At 30.6% G+C, this 21,578-nt stretch overlaps 2 protein-coding genes across 2 annotated transcripts; one reads left to right on the forward strand and one right to left on the reverse strand.

The window, feature by feature from the left end:
• Positions 1–17,507: 17,507 nt before the first annotated feature.
• Positions 17,508–19,276, forward strand: LOC114762256 (stem-specific protein TSJT1). Its single transcript, XM_028951719.1, has 4 exons — positions 17,508–17,907; positions 18,117–18,357; positions 18,512–18,632; positions 18,903–19,276. Exons 1-4 carry the CDS (start codon positions 17,696–17,698, stop codon positions 19,091–19,093), a joined length of 765 nt encoding a protein of 254 aa, XP_028807552.1. The 5' UTR covers positions 17,508–17,695; the 3' UTR covers positions 19,094–19,276.
• Positions 19,277–19,808: 532 nt separating this feature from the next.
• Positions 19,809–21,020, reverse strand: LOC114762260 (uncharacterized). The gene has a single exon (XM_028951725.1). The coding sequence runs from the start codon at positions 21,018–21,020 to the stop codon at positions 19,809–19,811; it is 1,212 nt and encodes a 403-aa protein (XP_028807558.1).
• Positions 21,021–21,578: the final 558 nt, after the last annotated feature.

The following is a 21,578-nucleotide window of genomic DNA, read 5'->3' on the forward strand; positions in this document are numbered from 1 at the left end:
TATACAAAATAAATATGTAATAAAAATTATCTCATTTGTATGAAAAAAATTTTTAAAAAGTGCTTATGAGGTTTACCAAATATTTTTTTAGTTTCATCTAAACACTCTCTCAGTTAAACTAATCTGACCTTGTATTGAGTTATTAATATTATAGGTTGAGTCCCAAGTAAATTATTTCTTGCTGCCAAGCTTGTTTAAGTGTTTTTGCAAATCATGGGTCTCATAATTTTCTATGTGCTTCTATGATCTTATTTATAAATTAAAAAGAAAAATTTTGTTGTCTTATTTATTAGTTATACATGTGTGTGTATATACATATCAAATAATCATTAATTTTTTAAATTAATTTAAAATTTTCAATTGTTTGTCTACATAAATCAAACCCAAATTGTTAACTGAGTTTTTTTGTTTTACCATGACTATTCATTTATATGTTTTCAAACTATTATCCCTTTGATTCTATTTGGACGACAATTCTAATATTTCATATATATTAAGAAAAATTTTAAACTGTATTAATTTTTTGTTAAAGTATAGTAACTTTTCAATTTTATTTATATTTATATATATATTTTTAAAAAAATTAACTACCTACGCTATAATAAATAAAAAACAAAATAATACATGCTAAAAATGAAATGATGTAATTTATAAATAAAACAAAAAAATTTTTCCTACTTTGTAAATAAAACCATAGTAGTATATCTTCATGAAAACAACCGAATTATCGTATTCAGGTATTTTATTTCACGTTTAAATTTTTATAATATGTTTTAATTTGAATTTAAAATCACGACTGCGTATGACAAGTTGGCTGTGAATTATTGAGAGCCTCTATGGCAGCTATAGCCATTAGCCACCCCAGGTCCAAAAAAAAATAAAAACGGACATATTGTCAATTTTATACCAATCATGCATCCTAAATTCCTAATATGATCCTATAGAAGTTTGGCCATTTGGTTACATGAACGCCAAATTGCATAATAAAATGAACCTTTTGTAAAAATGGTTTTTTTAAGAAAATAAATGTTTTAAAAGCATTTTTTTAATATATAGAACAAGTCAACACGAATAAATGTAGCTCCAAAATTGTTCTGTTAAACTTGGTCTCAGTTATCTAGCAAATAAAGTTATTGTTGTTATGATACAATGTACTTTATTTTCTTCTGAGTGGACTGGAGTTTCTTAGGGGCAGAAGAAAGTTGCATATAGTCCAAGTTGAATATTGAATGTGAAATGTAAGACTCACTTTAAATACACACTAATTTTGAACTCATAATATTGTGTGTGTGTGTGTGATATAATATAAGCATCTTAAATATATTTAAAATTTTTAAATATATAACATATGAATGCAATTATAAAACATAGGATTCAAAGGATTGATAATAAATTTAACGAGTTTATCTGATCTCAACTGGATTCTTATACGAAGCAGATTTAAAATGGTCATATAGTAAACACTAGAGCGATTCTGTATAAAAGTTACTACCTCCGGTCTTTAATAATATAAGGTCCAGTTGATTAATTTAGAAATATTAAAAAAAAATTACTTAATTAAATCTTATATTAAAGATAAAAAATAAAAGCATACTATTCACATAAAAATATGAATGGTGCATTCTCAGTGCCGGAGCAAAAATTAAGTTACCTGTAAGGCTAAATTACACATAATCCTTTAAACTTTGAATCATGTATGAACTTGACTCTGGTTAAAAAATCATGTATATGCATATAAATCAAAGTTTGAAATGGTTATGCGCGCACAAAAATAAAGTTTAAGCGGGTGTTTGGATGTAAACCAAATCATGATTTTAAAAATATTTTTACAGTATACAGGGTAAATATGTGAAGTGATTTATCTCGTTTTGCAGAAAAGTACTTTTGGGTGCTTTCAAACACTCTCTAAGAGATATATAATTGATGGCTATGGGTTATCCGTTTAAAGATCTAAAGAACTCAAGGGATTTATTAATTAAAGGTCAAAAAATGAAGTCATTTATACGTAGTCCAAAGTTCAATGGAATTTTAGGTAATTTAACCAAAATTTACCGGGTTCAAACTTCAAAAGTTAAAAGTTGTACATGTCAAAAATTTTAAAAACAATAATAATGGGGTCTGGATCGCGCTCTTTTACGGGAAACTTTATGGGCAAATAAACTATTTTTCTAATAAAAGGCCACAGCAAAACGGAAGGCCAGTAAAAGCCAACAACCAGTAGAGGCTTTCCAGGTGTATCCAAATTTTTTTTAAACAAAAATAATAATAACGGAGGCTTTCTTAAATTACAATATATTATGCCCAATCTTGCTATGATGAGTTTCATCAGCCACTAGCCAACACAGGAAAAAGTTTCTCCAAATTTGTTATCATTTTTTTTAAAAAAATTGTTATAAATTTATGACGCATTTGGTGCATTGTTATCAATTTATGACGCAGTTGGTTTAGCTCCTTTTCAATTTTTTTAAAAAAATAAGTTTGGCAGTTCAAAGTAGTGTAATTTTATTTTCAAATTTTCTTTTTAGAATGAAAAAAAAATACTTTAATATACTGCGAGCATAAAAGATTACTTTAAGATAGTAAGTACTGTTAAAAAATGCTTTAAAATACTTAATGCTTTAAAAATGATTTTAAGATATTAAGTATGGGTTACGAATTATTTCTCTTGTGCTATTTATAATGCACTTTCAACATGTTTTACATGAATTAAAAAAATCTTAAATTATACTAAGTCCCTATTAAAATATAACAATTTTTCAACTTTACTCCTATTAAATATATACACCTTTAAAAAAAATAATTATCTACTTATCTAGTTCTATTTATAAGTCACTTCTAATATATTTCGTACAGACAAATGAAAACCTTAAACTTCAATAACTCTTATTTAAAATTCAATAACTTTTTAATTTTATCCCTATTTAATCTACATTATATTTCATGAAAACAAAGTCAACATGATAATAAATGAATGGTGAACTATACATTCAGGTCAAAATTTTCTCTCAGTCCTATAAAAATTTCTTTTTTCTGTATCCTATAAATAGAACAAGAGGAATATACTATAATAAATAAAAGACAAAATAATATGTTCATTTTAAAAATTTAATAAAGTGACTTATAAATAGAACTAAAAAAGATATTCTCTCTGTGCCTTATAAATAGAATCATCAGGATATTATTTAACCAAACAAAAAGTTACGATTTTCTTAAAAACAAAAAAAAATTGACGGTGGTCCAATTCCCCAACAAAAAGTTGAATGCCCTCTTAGGATGCCCCGTAATTCTCCCACATTGTTTCCCCACCCCCCCCCCCCATGAACCATGATGAAAGGGTTAAGAAAAGGCTAGTTTTCAAGTCAATGCAAGCATCATTTGAGCTAATATGACGTTTTTATGCCCATTTGAAATGATTTATACAAGGCATGTATATCAAAAAAAATTTACCCTAACTTACATAAAACATATTTATAAGTAATTTTAATCATGATTTCAAATGGAGATAAAATAACAACTCTTCAACGTATATTTTCTGCTATATTAATTAACGTAATTTACATATATATGTGCTTTAATGATTGAACTTCTGGTGAGATGGATAAAAACACAGAAGTTGCTCACAGCCTGGTTCGTTTTAAAAGAGAACAGAAAACACGTGATGATTTGAAAGGAAAAAATCTTGCTTGCATCCTAAACTCTTCTTTCCAGATGCGAACAGTGACAACTGACGAGGTAAGGTATCCAAAATATAAGCCGAAAATTTTTATCCTAATATAAATTGCTTCTATAATACTACCTCCGGTCTTTAATATAAGACCCTGTTTGACTTTTTGTTTGGTCCTAATTATAAGACCCCAATTCATTTTATCTCTCATATTTATGTATTTTTTTCCAAGATAATCCTTCTAATAATGATAGTTCTAACCAATACATTTAATTAGCAAGAATATTTTAGGAATGACAATACTTATTTATTACAAATAACTATATTAACTTACTTCCTTAATCTCCTCAAATAAGTCAACTGGGTCTTATAATTAGGACCGGAGGTAGTATTTATAATAGTTGGGAGAGAGAAAGAAGAGAGATATGAGAAGAAATTTTTTTTAATAAGAAAAATTTAAAAATTTTATTAATTTATATTTTCTTAATATATATGAGAATGAATTGTAAGTAATTTACAAGTGACCACGTATTCAGGGAAGGCAAATATTAAACTTGCGGAAAACTGTGGAGCACTCCCTCCTTCCATGAGAACATTTCATTGTTTTACGTGTTAGATTCTTTTTGTGTGTGTGTGTGTGTGTATAATTATGTCAAAAGGAAGATGGTATGAGAGCTCCCCCGTACAAGAAAGATTACAAGTTCCATTTTATTTTAATCTCATATTATATGTCTCTACTTCTTTAATTTAAAAAAATTATGTCTGAAAGAACCGCTTTAAATTTAAAGTTATTATTACTTCGATCTCATTTAATTGAGAAGAAGCTCTCTCAATTAGTTTTTTTTTATTTTTACATTAAGAAGACCGAACTTGAGAACATGATCAATTTTGTGTCTTTGTAACATAATTTACACAAAATTTAGTGCCAGAGGCTTGATAATATGTGAGTCCAAGCTAACATAATGTTAAATTTGATGGATGCTAAACGTGAAATGATGAATTCCAATACAAAAGGATAAAAACCAGGTATTTTTCTTTGTAAATTAAAAGAAGATAACATTTTTTTAAAAAATCAAACGAAAAATCTGATGAAATCATTTCGTACACGATATAAAATATAAATCAGTTTCTTCTATCTATAAATCACCAATATTATAACTGATCTCAAATCCTAGAAAATATTTATATATCATTAATATTATAATTTGCCTCAAACCTTATAAAATACATACAGGAAACTTGTTAGGTTATAAAATGCAGAGTGCATATTTGAAGTCAAAAGTGATCAAATGGAGGCTGTTATTAATTAATTCTAGTAAGTTTTAATATCAAATTCAATCGATTGGCACTTTTACACTAGTTAATTACGAAGTGATATATAGTGTGAAATACCTTTCAAAGAACATTTAAACTATATCTGAGAAATTATATTAACTAGTGGCAGAAGTTTCTACACATCGAAGCCACAAGTTGTTGTGGTGTGTGTGTGTGTGGCTACATATATATATATATATGTATGTATATTAAATAATTATTCTTTCTTCTTAGCCATAATAAAGGTGACCACTCAATTAACTTTTTTGACGAAACATAGTATTCTTTATTGATCTTTTTCAAACGTAATTGTCAAATGGTCATTATCATGGATTTAAAATGTGACACAAAAAGAGCTCGTGGTAGGTCCTTTTTATATCAAATTGAGCAGGCTAGCTAATACTTGTTGTTTCTTTAATTAATCCCTTTTATTTATTCAATTATTGACTTGGCAATTTTGATTTTAAATATGTATAATCCTCGTCTTTTCATTTCAATTTCAGCGATGATCAAACCTGCCAATCTTATCGTCAAGACGCCAAAGTGCATAATGGACATGACATTTCTCTCTCTTTTGTCTTGATTTCATTAGTGGAAGCAGATTTGATCTTATTTTGAAATACTCCAACATTTTGAACGAAATGTTACCTTTTTTTCTTTCATCATTTATATAAGAATTAGTATAAATATTTATTTAAAATGTGATATACCAATTCACCATGTTTCCCAAATTTATAACTATTCTTCCAAACTCTCCCCATTGATTATATGTATTGAAAGTGTTTTATCGATCGGTAGTTTGTATACAAATAACATATTTTCTACAAATGAATGATTTATAACAAATTTTCTTACTATGTGCCAATTACTTATTAAACTCTTATACATCTATGACAAATGCAGTATTAAATTATTATTTATAATTTTTTTCAAAAAAGAAAATGACAAAAAAAGAAGCTAAAAATTATTAAATACCAAAAAAGGAATGTCAACAAAAATTTGTTGTTATTTGCAAATTCAGTATTATCAACATCAAATAAAATGTTGTTATTAAATCTGATTTGAAATTTAGTAAATTTCAGCTCTTTTTTTTGTCATTTTCCCCTTATCAAATCATCCATGACTTATATAAATAACATAGTAGATTATTATAAATTTTAGATTGAATTGAATTTTGATTTTTCCCTATTGTCTCAACTCTATTGGACCGATGTCCCTAGACGTTATTTTATAACTATGCTTTCCTTGCTATTTCATGATAGAAAATAAGAACATAAATAATGTTATTCTTAATTTATTTGTTTTAGAGTTTTCTTCTAGGTTACAACTAATTCGTCTCTATATATATTCACGAGAATCCCTTGGCATTTTCATACTTGAATAATATACAAGAAAAATGATTGAAGCTTTTAATCAGATTATTCACGTTGCGCTTACTTTCTCATCTAACATTGCTTTTAATTTTATCCAGTAGTTGATCCAAACGTACATCAGCATGAACTTTTAATTTTGTTTTATGATACTTTATGTCTACTCTATTAATTAGAGGCTGAACTTAGCTTGCTTGCTTGCTTGCTTGGTGAAGAAATTAAACGTAAAAACATAAACCACAAATCAATAGACGAAGAGACTGAGGAGAAAAGTGACCGAGGAAAGCAATGGTGAACATGAAAGTGGAGAAAGACGTATTAAAATGAAAAGTGTCGGGTTTTTAATCGTTAGTGGACAACGTTGTCAATTTGTCAATCATATATAAAAATGATGATTATCCTTAAATTATTGTCTAATCCCATGGAGTAGGCGTGTGTGAGGGGTCTCTTTATCCTAACCAAGATAAGGGTTGATTAAATTTTAGCACCTAGTGTTAATAGTCCTATATATTGTTGTTTTTATAAGTTCCAGTTAATTAATCAGCTACTACCGTTAGTCCTCATTATAAGACATAGTATTTCCTATGATCTGAATATGAATATAAGAATAGTTAAAGAGTTTGGATTTGTTTTAAATATAAAATTTTAATTCACTTTATCAATTAGAATATACTTTTTTTCAAATTATTCTTTTTTTTTTTGTGAGGATTGGGGCAAATGACCTTATTATTCATCAATCATCAACTATACAGCGTCTAGGATAGGAAAATATATTGCCTTGTAGTAAAGAAAAAAGTCCCCTAGGTGAAAAAATTTGAACCATTCAATATCTAATATAAATAATGGTCTCAATAAAACTTTTAACTTGTGACTTTTTTTAATGATAATCTTATTTGCTTAAAAAGTATCAGTTATAATTTTTATTTTAAATTTTGTATTTATTAAAATATAAAAATATTTAAATTAAATTTAAATAATTCAAAATCAATTTAGATAGTTTATATTAAAATGTTGTAGGGCCCACGGCATGTTGCGTGGTTTCAGCTCCCTGGACTGGAACAGTGATTTATATTTAGGACCGGAAAAAAAATATATATATATATATATTACCTGAACTGTCCCGTTGTTATTTATAGCATACGTTTATAAATTTTTTTATTATTTTAAAATATAGTACGTGAGATTTATGTTATTTGAAAATATACATATATATATATATATTTATATAAGTATATGACAGTTTGAGGGATAGCTTAAAACATGTTTGTAATAAAATATGTTCATTTATAAATTTAATTAAATTATATTTATATCATTTTTTATTTGCAAAATAAAATTCAATGTTTTCATATTTTGATATATATATATATATTGTCTGAAGACTCTTGTGGATATGAAATATAAAGTTGAATGATATGCAGCTGAAGACGTCCCATTAAAATTATTCAAACTTCAAGGTCTCGCTCATAATTCGGCTATTAAAAATCTAATTAAAATTTAAGCCCACGTTGTCGGGGAGTGTGTTACGAATATAATGACATCGCATTTTTTTTTTATTTACGAATAATCAAATTGAGATCTAAATTTAGAATGTGTGTGTGTGTGTAAACGAGAAGATGTTTTATATTCTCAACAACCATATCAATTAACATTATATGCAGTCACATCTCACACCCAAGCACACGAAGAATATTCCATCAAAATTGATTTAATTCGTACATATATTTAAGACTCACATATATAATTAATTAATTAAGATAGAATTAATTAAAGTCAGCATCATGTTTGGCCTAATTGTGTTCTCTTGAACAGTAATGCTGACAAATCAAGCATTTAGTTTTCAATTGTTCAAGTAGTTCGTGTCGCGCCAGAAGAATCTAGAGCAACAACCACAGTAATCCAAATTTTAGGTCAGAGGAAATTGATGAAGTCACTATTAATTGAAACATGGATATATATATATATATATGTATATATATGCATGTATGTATGGTTTCACGTTACTAATCAGTGTTTATTACTGACTAATCATAAATATAGATCTCATAGTTCGCGTGTGTTTGTATGCGCTCTGTCTGGTATAAAAAATTCGCACCTAACACACACATATGAACAATTTAAGTATGGTTCTAATGTATAAAACTTATGAATGGGGTCATAAATTATATATGGATAATTAACGGTTATTTATTTATCAAAAATGTATGATTAAATTTAATACTGCACGACACCGGCCAGCTGGCCAAGTTTATTTTTGTCATTAATTATAAGTTTGAGTTGATGGGGGAAATAAAATAAACTGCAAGTTGAAGTAGAGATGCACGATTGGTGCTGCTTTCGCATAGACATTTGATTAATATAATTAAATTTGTCAATTTAATTATTGAAAACAATACAGACACACTTTTATATTTTTTTTTCCTTTTAAATTATAATGAGAAAGGAACCGGAGTTTTTTAGTGGGATGTAATTTTCATTCACGTTTTAATAGTCATTAATTCATTCATGATACCCCTAAAACTGCAAAAACAAAAGAGAAAATTGAAGAGGACTTGCTGGCCTGGCGGGGGATATTCAATTACTAATAAGTTCCTTAAGGAATTTGTGCAAAAAAAATGCATAAAATAAATTGTAAATTTTTTAGTTTGACTCATGAATATTGGATCGGAGGAAGACTAATAAATCATCCCATGACTAATTTTTTTTCCCACAAGATTAATAGTTATTTGTGACACAATTAAGAACCATAACTGTAATTAGTTTTTGTGAAGTAATTATTCTCTTCCGATATGTTCCTTTAAAAATTGGATTCGTGCAGATTTTTCCTCAACTAACAAAGAGATCTGGGTGAATTATTTGTCACATATGAAATTGAGCACAGTCTTACAAAAAAAAAAAGAAGGCCGGCTTGTTTCTAAGAGAGGCATGGAAACATGCTCAATATCACTTGATTGAGTAGTTGACCTAACTCTTGTTACTTGAATATTCCCACCCCCACCTCAAAAGAAAACATGAGACAATAAATCCAATCTTTCACTTAAATTCAAATAACTATCTTGAATTTAAGTTGATTATGCTTCATCTTGTCTTTTAAGAAAGATGATAAAATAATTCCTAATCATGACTCAAATATTATGGGTTTCTGTTTATGGCCCAAATTATTGAATTTCAAAATGTTGCCTTCCATTTTAGAATGTTCATGAAAAGTTGAGTGCTTGTGTGAGTTCTCACTAAATTATAAGACAGTAAAAAAATTAGTCCTTACAGATCGGACTATCCACACACACACACACATATATATAAGGTAGCAAAAAATAAACTCCAAATATTTGATACTCCTCCGGTCCTTAATATAGGACTCAATTCTTGAGTTGGTGTTGGTCCTAAATATAAGACTCATTTATAATATTTATCAATTTTCTCTAAATCATCTCTATGGATATATACTCCCTCAACCATAATCAAGTAGAAGGGGGTATTAGAAAGATGATTATGGTGTTTTAGGAAAAATGTGTCATTTTTCTTATAATTAACTAACTTACCTAATTTTCTTGATCTACTCAAATTATTTAAATGAGTCTTATATTAAGAACCGAAGAAGTATCTTTTTCTTATTTTTTATATTTAAGACTGGATAAACAATAAATGATGCTACTCCTAAATTGCCAATATTACAAGAGCAGGTATCAATTATTAGTTATATAATATGCATATCATATATAAATATATATGTATAAGAGCGAGATATGTCGTTTTCCAGCAATCATAACCAGCCCTCTCCAATCTCCAGCGTATATTTACCCTCAAGAAGTGAACATAATACTAATACATTTTATATACAATTTTCAATTCTAATTATAAGACCCCATTTATAATCTATAAATGAAGTCCTATAATTAAGATCGAAAATGATATCTTGTTAGAAGTCAACAATTGCGACCATTGAAATGATTTTAATAAATAAATAGAGAGAGGAACGGGGGGATGATAAGATGCTAAGGAAAGGAAAGGCACGTGAAGGAAGAAGAATGGCACTGGATCAGCTGTCATAATAATGATCCGTACATCTCGCATGTGACGGATAAGCAGAGCAGACCACATATACACCAAAACAAAACAAAACAAGCTCAGGCAAGTCGGTACCTTTTATGTGTGTAGCTTTTTGTTGGCTTTGGATGCTCTTAACACGTAATATACTGCTAATTACACACATGTGCTTCTGATCCCAACCTCTCATTGTTTATCTTCCAGAGATTCATCCACCCACATGCATATGACGACAACAAATTATTCAAAACGACATTGTTGTCGCACCCATACACAGCATCTAATTAATATCTTAATATTATATATTATTATATATATATATATTTATATCTCTCTCTGTGTGTGTATTGAGCCGTCAACCCTAAAATGAAAGGACGTTCGGCTTATCTTATGATCTTATCTATCTGTATCCTCTCATTTCTGATCATCACCTCACATGCTTTCCACTATTATATTATGTATTTAGCTCACTTCTCCAGGTTTCATTCTCTGCATATTCCCTTATTATCTCTCTCTCTCTTTCTTTTTCTTCATTTTATTATTGTGATTATTTTTCGTGGCCCATATTATTATAAGATTCATTTACCACTTTGTCTTAAAAGTGAATATTGAATTGAGTGTGTCGGTCATTATTTTTGGCTTGAGGTAACATGCATGGGCATATGAATGTATATTCCCCAAAATGATCCACAGGTGGTAATAATTGATAACACGTGGCTGCAGGGATCGATCTTTATTCTTGTTAGCAGTTAGAAAATTTATCTATAAATTAGTTAAATATGATTTACTATTATCTTACATATATTTTTTATAATATAAAATAGAAATTAACAATTTTTTGCTTCCAACACCCCCGGTGATGGTCTCGATATAAGTACTAGTTTATAGAAATGCTCATAAATTATTATTAATTAACTGATGAAGTGTTCAAAATTAGAGTATATAATTTGAATCAATTTTACTCCTATATTCCTATGAGATATATAAAAAAAATTTAAAAAAAATTGGTGTCATCAAAATGAATTTCCAATAATGATGGAGGAACAAACAAGATTGATAGGGCCAAGCATATGGAATAATAGCAGCAGAGGAATGGGGTTGCAGGAAATAAATAGAAATTTGTCTTCCATACAAAAAAAGAAAAATGCTGCTAACTAAGAACTTGGATGTGAAATCTGTGGTATATTATATTTGGTGTTGGTGAAAAATATCTTTGTACTCGTATAATTCATACCTACCACGTTCATAAATGATACAATTCTCCACCTTCGTAAATATCTCACTTATTATTGTACCTGCTCCTTTCAATTCACCCTGCCCATAACGCCACCCAAAATATATGATTTTCTTTTTTCACACGACCACTTTTTTCAATAAATGATTTTATATAGCATAAAATCATTTCTCCATGCAATTAATGGAATATGGTTATAAGTTTAATTTTTAATTCAAATCTCTATATAAAAAAAACATAGTTCAGAGATATTTCCCTTTTACATTCAACATTAGGAATGAAATTACTCCCTTCGATTTTATATATGCAAGTTATTTTTTAGGAATAATCTGTTCCTATTTATGAAAAAACGCTAATAGTCAGACTGAAATTTTTAGTATCGCTTTTTCGTTTTTGCTCCAATTAATTATTTGCTACTCTTACTGCATTATAATTAGGAAGAATTACAATCAAGTCTCATGAAAGGAAACAAATAACAAAACAAGTTTTAAAGGTTGTCATTCTTTACTGTAAGACTTGTCATTTCAGGTTGCTCAGGTTGTGATTAAGACTTTTTAATAATTATTTCTTTTATATGAGACTTGATTATAATTTTTCTTTATAATTAATACTCGTTCACTCGCGCTCACTCATTCTTCCTCCCTTCATAAATAAAAGTGTGTTTAAAAAATAAGTTTTTTTTTTTACCTATTTATTACTATTTTTGAATAATTTGATTGCACATATCTTGAAAAAATAGCTTCTGGTATGATCAGAATAAATTCCCAGGAGACATGATAGCAAAGAGAATTATAAAATGTCTCATCATTCTGCAATAATATTTCTTCAAATAATGCGAAATGGGCAGCCCTGGATTCGGTATAAATGTTGGATCAATCATGTAATATATATATATATATATAATCTGCAGGCATGTTTCTGAGTTATGAATACTTGTGAGATTCCCTAATGTGGGACTTATAACAGAGCACTCCTCTTGAGAGCCGACGTCCCCAGTAGCTCCACTTTACGGCACTTCACTTGGTTTTCTTACTGGTTAGAACCCTTTGCAGATAGCCCTTTTCAGTTGGCCAACTCTCAATGAAAGCAACAATGTGATGAATATAAGTCCACAGGGAGAGCCCATCCCAAAAGACTAACCTATTAGGAGGGAGAGTCCCTTCAACTTATAAACCCCACAACACTTGTGAGATTCTCTAATGTGGGACTCATAACAGAGCACTCCCCTCAAGAGCTGACGTTTTTGGCTGCTCCACTCTACGGCACTTCACTCAGTCTTTTTACCGATCAGAACCCTTCGCAGGTAGCCCTCTCCGGTTGGCCAACTTTCAATGAAACAACCAATGTGATGAGTATAAGCTCAAAAGGAAAGCCCATCCCAAAAGACTAGTTTATTATGAAGGAGAGCCCCTTAAACTTATAAACCCCACAAGATTTGTGAGATTCCCCAATGTGGGACTCATAATACTCTCTCCCATTAGTTGGGCTCCATGATAACTTCAGCCACCCAGCATATTCTACAAATTGTTTTTGTTTGGCAAAAACGATGTCCTATAGATTATACATGAAGAGTGTTTCATGCCTCTTTGTATTTTCAGAAGAAAACTCCATCACCATTATTTCATTGAGGTGTTCAAAATATTTTATATAAGCAAATGTGTGGATAAAGGAATATGCCATATGCCATATCCATTGGTATTTATAAGTCATTTTTGCGAAGCATTTGATGTTATTTGTCAGTCATTTTATAAAATCTATGAAGTAATTAATACTCCATTCAGTCCCTATCATAAATTTTTCCCCAAAAAAAAAGGATGGTCATTAACAATGAGAGGATGTAATAATAATTTGAAATAGTAGTATTTGATTATTTTCATTTAAATATGGGTAATAGCGGAAATTTATCCGGTTTTCAAATGAAGCTAATTATTTTACCACCTCCTCTTATTAGTGCCGGTGAGGTGGTTACAGGTATATACTATAATAAGAATCAGGTGAAATGTGTTTTTAATAGTGACCCTCGTATCTTATGGTGACAAAGAGTATGGTTTATGCAAATGAGTAAGATTATGTTGGGATTTTTTTTTTTTGGACTGAATGTTGGAATTTATTATACCTAAGATTCGTTTTAACAAATGAGTAACTTATAAGTAGAAAAGAATGAAGTACGTAAGTAGGTAATTATGTTTGAGGCCGAATGAAAACGAAGTAAATAATTATCTCTAATGCGACCCTCACTCTAGTTTGACTCCAGTTTATATTATCGCCAATCAAAGGAAATAAGAAATGGTGGGCCAGAAGCAAAATAGCCCATTTTTCAACTGGCCGTTCTATGGGCCTTACTAACATTAGTTATCGATCACGATTGTGAATGTTGCTTGGGCCTACCGAAAATGGATGTTGCTAAGTCCGGATCATTCCAGGGTTTGACCAATCTAAAATTGGGCCTCCATAACATAGTCCGAAGCTCTATACTATATTGGGCTTAATTAGTGACCCAGTTTGGCCCAAAGGGTAATCCAGCTATGTTCTCACTCTTCTCGCGAGCATCATTTTCTTTTTGAGATTATTAGGCCACCTATCAATTCGTCAAGCCTTGCAAGCCCATATCTTTAGCCCAATAGAAGCCCATCATGTAACCTGGGTCCTCTCATTTTTTGTTCATAAAACAAAAGCCCATTTACCCTTGGTTTACTATACTCTCACAATTTTCCATCAAATAGGTGTTTAATTTCAAAAAATTGAAGTTTTCATCCAAAATAAAGTTTACTTGTGTTTTTAAATTTCAAACTATAAAGGATATTTGTCTAATTTTAATAAAATGCAAGAGATATTTAGAATGATATGATCTATTTTTATAATATTTCATATTAATTTTAAAAAAATTATTCTAACAAAATTAAGAAAAGTGCAATACACCAAACTAAGATAATAACTCCCACTTGCATGCATAAAAACCTACCCCACTCTTTCCCTCCATAATTACCAAATAGATATTTCATGACCAACTGGATCTGTAATCATGGGATGCGGGGTCCACCCATCACATTCCAATTTATATTGACAAGATTTTAGCTTTTTGTTTGGATTTATTATTTATCATTGTATTCTATTATACCGCTTGACTTAAACAGAATATTTTTTTCGATCTTAAATATAAAAATTAAATAATTTAATTTATAAAAATAAAAAATAAATTGAATTAATTATATGTAAAAACTGTGCATTAGTTTTCTTAAATATTTCCTTTAATTACGTGCATTAGTGAGAATTCCTTTTTAACATAAGTCATCACTGGTCACTAGAAATAGTTTAGAGCCACCGAAGGTTGGTTTGGTTAGTGATGGCGAGTTGGCCCATGACCTTAGTCTGAATCGAACCCTTAATATGAAGATTTTGTCCCTGAGCGATTTGCAAGTATTTTAGTTGTTTTTTGTTAGATACGGGCATTCTCTTTAAAAATATATATATAATTATATTCAAAGTACTGTTAAGCACTACGTATAGATATTTTTTTAAATGAAGATTTAACCTTAGTTTATCGGTGCGAAGGACTAAATTCAGTCTTTTTTATTATCTATGCAAGTTTTTTTGAACATGGAGATATACTTTCAGTTGTGGGTCACAACTTAAATTACCTAAAGGGAAAATTACAAATAAAAACTTCTAAATATGTAAAATTATGATTTGAGACCTTGAATTTGAAAAATAACAAATAAAGACTTGGTCTTACTTTTGCAAATCTGAAATGTGGGTGAAATGTCTAAAATGCTCCTCAGTCAAATTGTGATTTGGTTTATTGAAGTTGTCATTCGCTAAAATGAACTTATCATTTTTCATAGTCAACTCGTCATTTGGCATATCCTCAGCCAAGTTGTGATTTGGTCAACTGAAATTATCATTCATTAAAGTGAACTTATCATTTCTCATAGTCAACTTGTCAGTTGGCTGAAGGGCATTTCAGACATTTTATATTTGCAAAAGTGGGACAAGTTCTTATTTGCTATTTTTAAAATTCAGATCCCAAATCATAATTTTACATATTCAGGGATTTTTATTTGCAATTTTTCCTTGCCTAAACTTTATTTTATAAAAAAAATACAAATAATAATGCAACATGATGAGATAAATAATACTGTCTTCAGTCTTTAATATAAAACTAATTAACTAATTTAAGTAAATTAAAAAATTTGTTAAGTTAGATATTTGTAATAAAGAAGTATTATTTTACTAAAATATTCTTGCTAGTTATATATGTTAGCTAGAATTATTATTTGATAAAATTTTTAACATGTACAACTACTATAAACATTATTTTAATAAATAAATAAATATAAAGATAAAGTATATTGAACTTGTAATTAAAAGTTAAATAAATTTTTATATTAAAAAAAAAGACTAAAAGGTGGCCAAAATAAAGGATGGAAATTTTGTTGGGAGGCTCGTTAAGAACACATTATGATTATGTTCCCACAGTTTTTTTGTTCTTTTTGGGAAAACAGTGGGATGTATGGGCCAATTACAAATGTGTGGGGAGTAATCTTTATCTCTATTGGAAAAGCCTAAAAGTCACAGTGCCCAACCAAGCTCTTTTATGTATTTTCATTGTATTTTCGGACTTATACATCACATCCACCTCAAACCATGAGCTCTCCAATGACTTTAATATAAATATGTCTCAATCAAATGCTAAACATGGGAAATGGTCTGAACGGACCAAAATTGTCATGACCACCCTGTTTTATTGCTTCTCTCTCCTCCTTTGCCCCACCTCAACTCAACGTCAGACGTCATATTTACTATTTAGCCCTTTCATTCTCCCTTGCGTAACTCAATTCTATTTCAACCAAAAGTGCAAATAAAAAATATATATCAATAGTTAAAATTATCATGATTTCATCCATAAAATCAAATACATAGCCAGTCATAAATCCGTACGTATTTGTAATCCTAGTGCCGGTCCTCTATTTATTTTTCAAAACAATTGACAAAGTAAAATTTCATGGCTGACCGTCATCTTTACAAGTAACTCTTGAAATAAGAATAAAATTTTTCTCATATGTCCAACTCGTACAAGACAAAATAAATTAGGATAAGCTCATCCAAACAAGGGCCTATTTGAATTTCTATGGTAATCTGTCAATTATACGAGTTAAAACCATTATATATATTGAAGAATGCCCAAATACGCCTTATATAAATCAAAATCAATTATCAGCCAAACACCCTTTTGAATGTTCAATGAACTCAGCTTTGTGACAGCGAGAGCGGGAATCTGCCCGCTCACCAGCCTTCCAGAAAGAAGATATTTTTTTATCTAAAACAGGGTATTGAGAAATTTTTTTATATAGATATATTTTGTTTATATAACGTATAATATATACTCTTTCAGTCTTTAATATAAAACTCATTTAATTAATTTGATTAGATTAAAAAAGTTTAGTGAGTTAGTTAATTATAAGAAATGTGACACATTTTTTCTAAAACATTATAATCATCTTTCTTAATACTTCTTTTTCCCTTTTTTACTTGATTATATTGAGAGGGTATTCATAAGAATAATTTAGAAAAAATTAATAAATATGAAAAATTAGTCTTATATTTAGGATTAAAATTAACTCAATAATTGAATTATATATTAAGGTCCGGAAGAGTATTAAATAAAAATAAAATTAAAAAATTTACTTAATATTTTTTTTAAATATATATGAAATATGTTCGAAATAATTTATAAATGGTAAACAAAGGTGGAACGAAGCAACCACTGACAGTGACAATGTGGGCCACACAACCATGGCTCTGTGAAACAAACAAACGAAACAACTTCTGAATCTCATCTGACAAAAAGATAAAGTTCCGATCACCTCGTTGGAATTTGAGAATCTTATCCATCCATCTCAGTCTAACGTAGTCTTTGAATCCACGCCCACAATAACATTTTAACCAGCTCAACTCAACCATGGATTCAGGCAAGATCCTTCCTTTATAAATACCAATCCAATCCACCATGAAAATTCCTATCCCATTCCTTTCGTTGTGAGAGTTTGACAGATTCAGAAATTCAGAATGTTGGCTATTTTTCACAAGGCGTTTGCTCATCCGCCGGAAGAGCTTCACAGTCCTGCTTCGTATAAAGGATCTAAGAAGCCTAAGCTTCCTGAGGAGACTCTCAGAGAGTTTCTTTCTCGCCATCCAGACAACACTTGCTCTATGAGCTTTGGTGAGGCTGCCGTGCTTGCCTATGTCCGTCCTGAGCGACCATTTTCCATTCATCAGAGGTAATTCTTCATCATATCTCACAAGCTTCTGGTTTTTGGTCCACGGTGAAGAAACCCATTTCGTCTCTTTTCTTCTTCCATGAAGCAAAGATCGTTGCTTTTCTGATCCATGTTTTTTCTTGTGTCCATCGAATTAAGGTCCTTGTGTTTTGTCTGTGGTTATGCATTCCGAATAAAGAGACCCCACTTTGGGATTTTCACATTCGCAGGTTGTTTTGCGGGCACGACGACATATACTGTCTCTTCCTGGGGAGCTTGAACAATTTAAATTTGCTGAATAAGCAATATGGGTTGACAAAGGTGACCAGCGAGGCCATGTTTGTGATTGAAGCTTACAAGACTCTTAGAGACAGGGGACCTTACCCTGCAGATCAAGTTGTGAAGGATCTTGATGGCAGCTTTGCCTTTGTTGTCTATGACAGCAAGGTTGGAAGCGTTTTTGCCGCACTGGTATGTCTGCCATGGACCGTGTTTTCCAGATCGAAACCAGTTAATTTGTGACCAGCTAATCCATGCTCATCATAAAGAATTTCAACAAAAAAATAAGAAAAGAAAAAGAAAACACATCTGGTATATGAAATTGAAAAGATAAACTTGATTTCAGGGGTCAGATGGTGGAGTGAAGCTGTATTGGGGAATTGCAGCAGATGGGTCCGTTGTTATCTCTGATGATCTCGAAGTCATAAAAGAGGGCTGTTCCAAATCGTTTGCTCCCTTTCCATCTGGTACTGTTTCAGCTCCATTACTGGTTTACCATGGACATATCTTTAGGCGTCAATCTGTTTGGATAATCCTAGAAGAACCACTTTTTCATTTTACAAAACAAAACTCCTATCTCGTATTTACTTTATACAAGGCAGTGTCACTTAAAATAAGCCAAATCAAACAAAAGTACTTTCAAATCATAAACCCTCTTCTTCAATTTCTGTAAAAAAAGAAGAGAGTGGATAGAGATGACGAAGGGGGTGATGATTGTTTATGTGTTATATTTGCAGGGTGTATGTTTCACAGTGAAGGAGGACTGATGAGCTTTGAACATCCAATGAATAAGGTAAAGGCGATGCCAAGGATTGACAGTGAAGGGGCCATGTGTGGGGCCAACTTCAAGGTTGATAAATACACCAGAATCAACAGTATTCCTCGCGTTGGAAGTGAAACCAACTGGATGGATTGGGACCATCACTGACCTCAAGTTCAATAATATCACTTTGTCTTTTTATTATTAGGCACAAAGAGCTAGGCCCCACTTGAATAGGGGGTTGCCAAGCTTCTATTTCCTGGTTTCTTTTCTTTTTAACTCTACTGTAGAATATTATTGAGAGAGATCAATAAACTTATGTCTTGAAATGTCAATTACAGGGGGAAAAAAGGTGGCTGCTACTTGCTAACTACAATCATAAAATAATGTCTGTCAACCACTGAAGCTTATCCTTTCCTTCCCTCACAAAACAAAGAACAGAACAAAACTACTATTGCTGTTTTTGAACTTGTTTTCAAGTTGAGAACTTCTCATCATAATAATGCCATGTTCCCTTCTGAATAATTTGAATATGGTTGAGTTGCAAAGTTGGTGCTGTATAAGTTAGTTTGATCTTCCACGAATTAACCGGCGGATATCCGCGAAGGAAATCCATTTTAAAACTGCTTCGCTAGTTATATATACTATTAGTATTTATGTTATTTTCCTCAGAAAAGGACTTGCTGATATTAATTCAAATCCCTCACTCATTGCGTAGAAAGAATGTGCAGACAAAAAGACATACACTCACAAGCTAAGTGGCAAAAAATAAAGGAAGAAAGAAGATATCTGGACCAAATATGCATGGACAATGTTGTTGCACTGTGTAATAGTAAATTAGACTTACAAATCCTTTTAAAAATAACAAAAACTAGTAGTAGAGCTATGGCTTGAGCCAGAAACAATTGGCCCAATTTTGTATATGCGACTCAGCTCCACCAATATAATGAAAACTTGAATCTGATAAGCAAAACATTCCAAAGTCAATATTCCAAAGCCGACGAGTTCCGTGGTACTTGTTCAAAGCAAAATAAATGCAGTTTCTTCTCCCGTTTTTCTCTTCCAAACCAAGCGTTGAGATCAACCTGCAGCTTTTTTCGTCCACAAAAATCAAACGACCACCCAAGTCTTTAATCTCCATCCATTCACAAACCCCTTCACAATTTCTGGTTCTTTCCAACTCGTAAACCTTAAATCTACTTGTGTTACCTCTAACTAGTATCAGATCTCCAAAAAATACATCATATGCCAAGTAAACAGCTATACCTTTGCTGATATCAGCTCGCTTAGGGTTAACGACGATAAGTTTTTCAGACTTGGGAGCATTATGATTGTTGTTGTCATTAGACTTATCCAAGTCAATGAGATTATAAATTTCTATGTCTTCATCACAAAGACCGTATAATAAATTTCCAGTGATGACTATGTCTATAAATGTTGTACCTCTCCCAATTGATTTCCATGACTTATCTGTTATTTTGCAGAAAATAATCCCACAAGAAGTAAGACCCGCCACAAAAACTGGCTCATCTTTAGGGCAATTATCATATGGAGCTGAGGATGCCACCATTTTTGTGATATTGGGAATCTGGTCATCATCCTTATCCTTCATTATTTCTGATGGTAACATAACCTTAGCCCAAGACATAGGGTGGAAGAAGAAGAGGTTGATGAGTGAATACTTAGTTTTATTTGAGCTGGTCCAAAGAAAACCCTTAGCTTTTGTGGGTTCCGCCATTATTAACCAACAGTTAACTGTGCCAAGAATGAGTTGATTTCTTGGGTATATTTTATTCTCAAAGCGCAAAATTCCAATTTTCTTGTCTACCTCAAAGAAGCAAGGAACCTTGTCATTTTTGCCAGTGGTAGGGCATAGCAGAAGTAATGGAAGCTGAGGAAGAGGATAACAGTGCCTGTTTGTGACGGCTTTAACGAGCAGTGCTTGCCAAGATGAACAAACAAAACCAAAATTATAGAAGTCCTTGAAGCTCAATCTTCTTAATATTGATTCTGCAACTTCTTGGTTCAGATGATTCCAGTTTTCGCTGTATTTCTTTTTTGGCATTTTCTTCGCAGCATTGCTTTGAAAGCCCATAGTGATATATCATAACCTATATTAATATAAGTTTGAATTTGAGTCTTTATAATATATATCTATATATATAATCTCATCAACAAAAAATAATCACAATCAATGACAAGTAAAGATTTTACAACGAAGTTGTTTGAATTCTCAATTAATAATCTTATATACATGATGGAAAAATTACAAATTTCCTTCAAATCATACGGACACTATTGATTTGGAGATTATGAAAAACAAGCCAAAGTAGAAAAGGGGAAAAAGAAAAGAAAAGAAAAGTACCTTTGGTGGGTAGCAACACTTTGAACTGATTCTTCAATCATTCAGCCTCTATGCTGCGATGCAATTGAGGAGCAAGGATTATATATAGAGGACTCGCGGTTTATTTTATAATTTGAATAATTAGTTTATCTTATCTCCCTGTAGTTTTTTTAATTTGAAATTGAAATTTTGATCTTTGAATTACCTTGTACAATGATTACCTTTTTTTTTTATTGAGAAACACGTATTTAAAAAAAATTTCCCCTTGCATTTACAGGAATTACTTCTAGTTTTTTTTTTCCTAACTAG

The sequence above is a fragment of the Neltuma alba genome, unplaced genomic scaffold, assembly GCF_004799145.2.
Source record: "Neltuma alba isolate B1F8T4 unplaced genomic scaffold, ASM479914v2 tig00011202_pilon, whole genome shotgun sequence".
NCBI classification, from domain to species: domain Eukaryota; kingdom Viridiplantae; phylum Streptophyta; class Magnoliopsida; order Fabales; family Fabaceae; genus Neltuma; species Neltuma alba.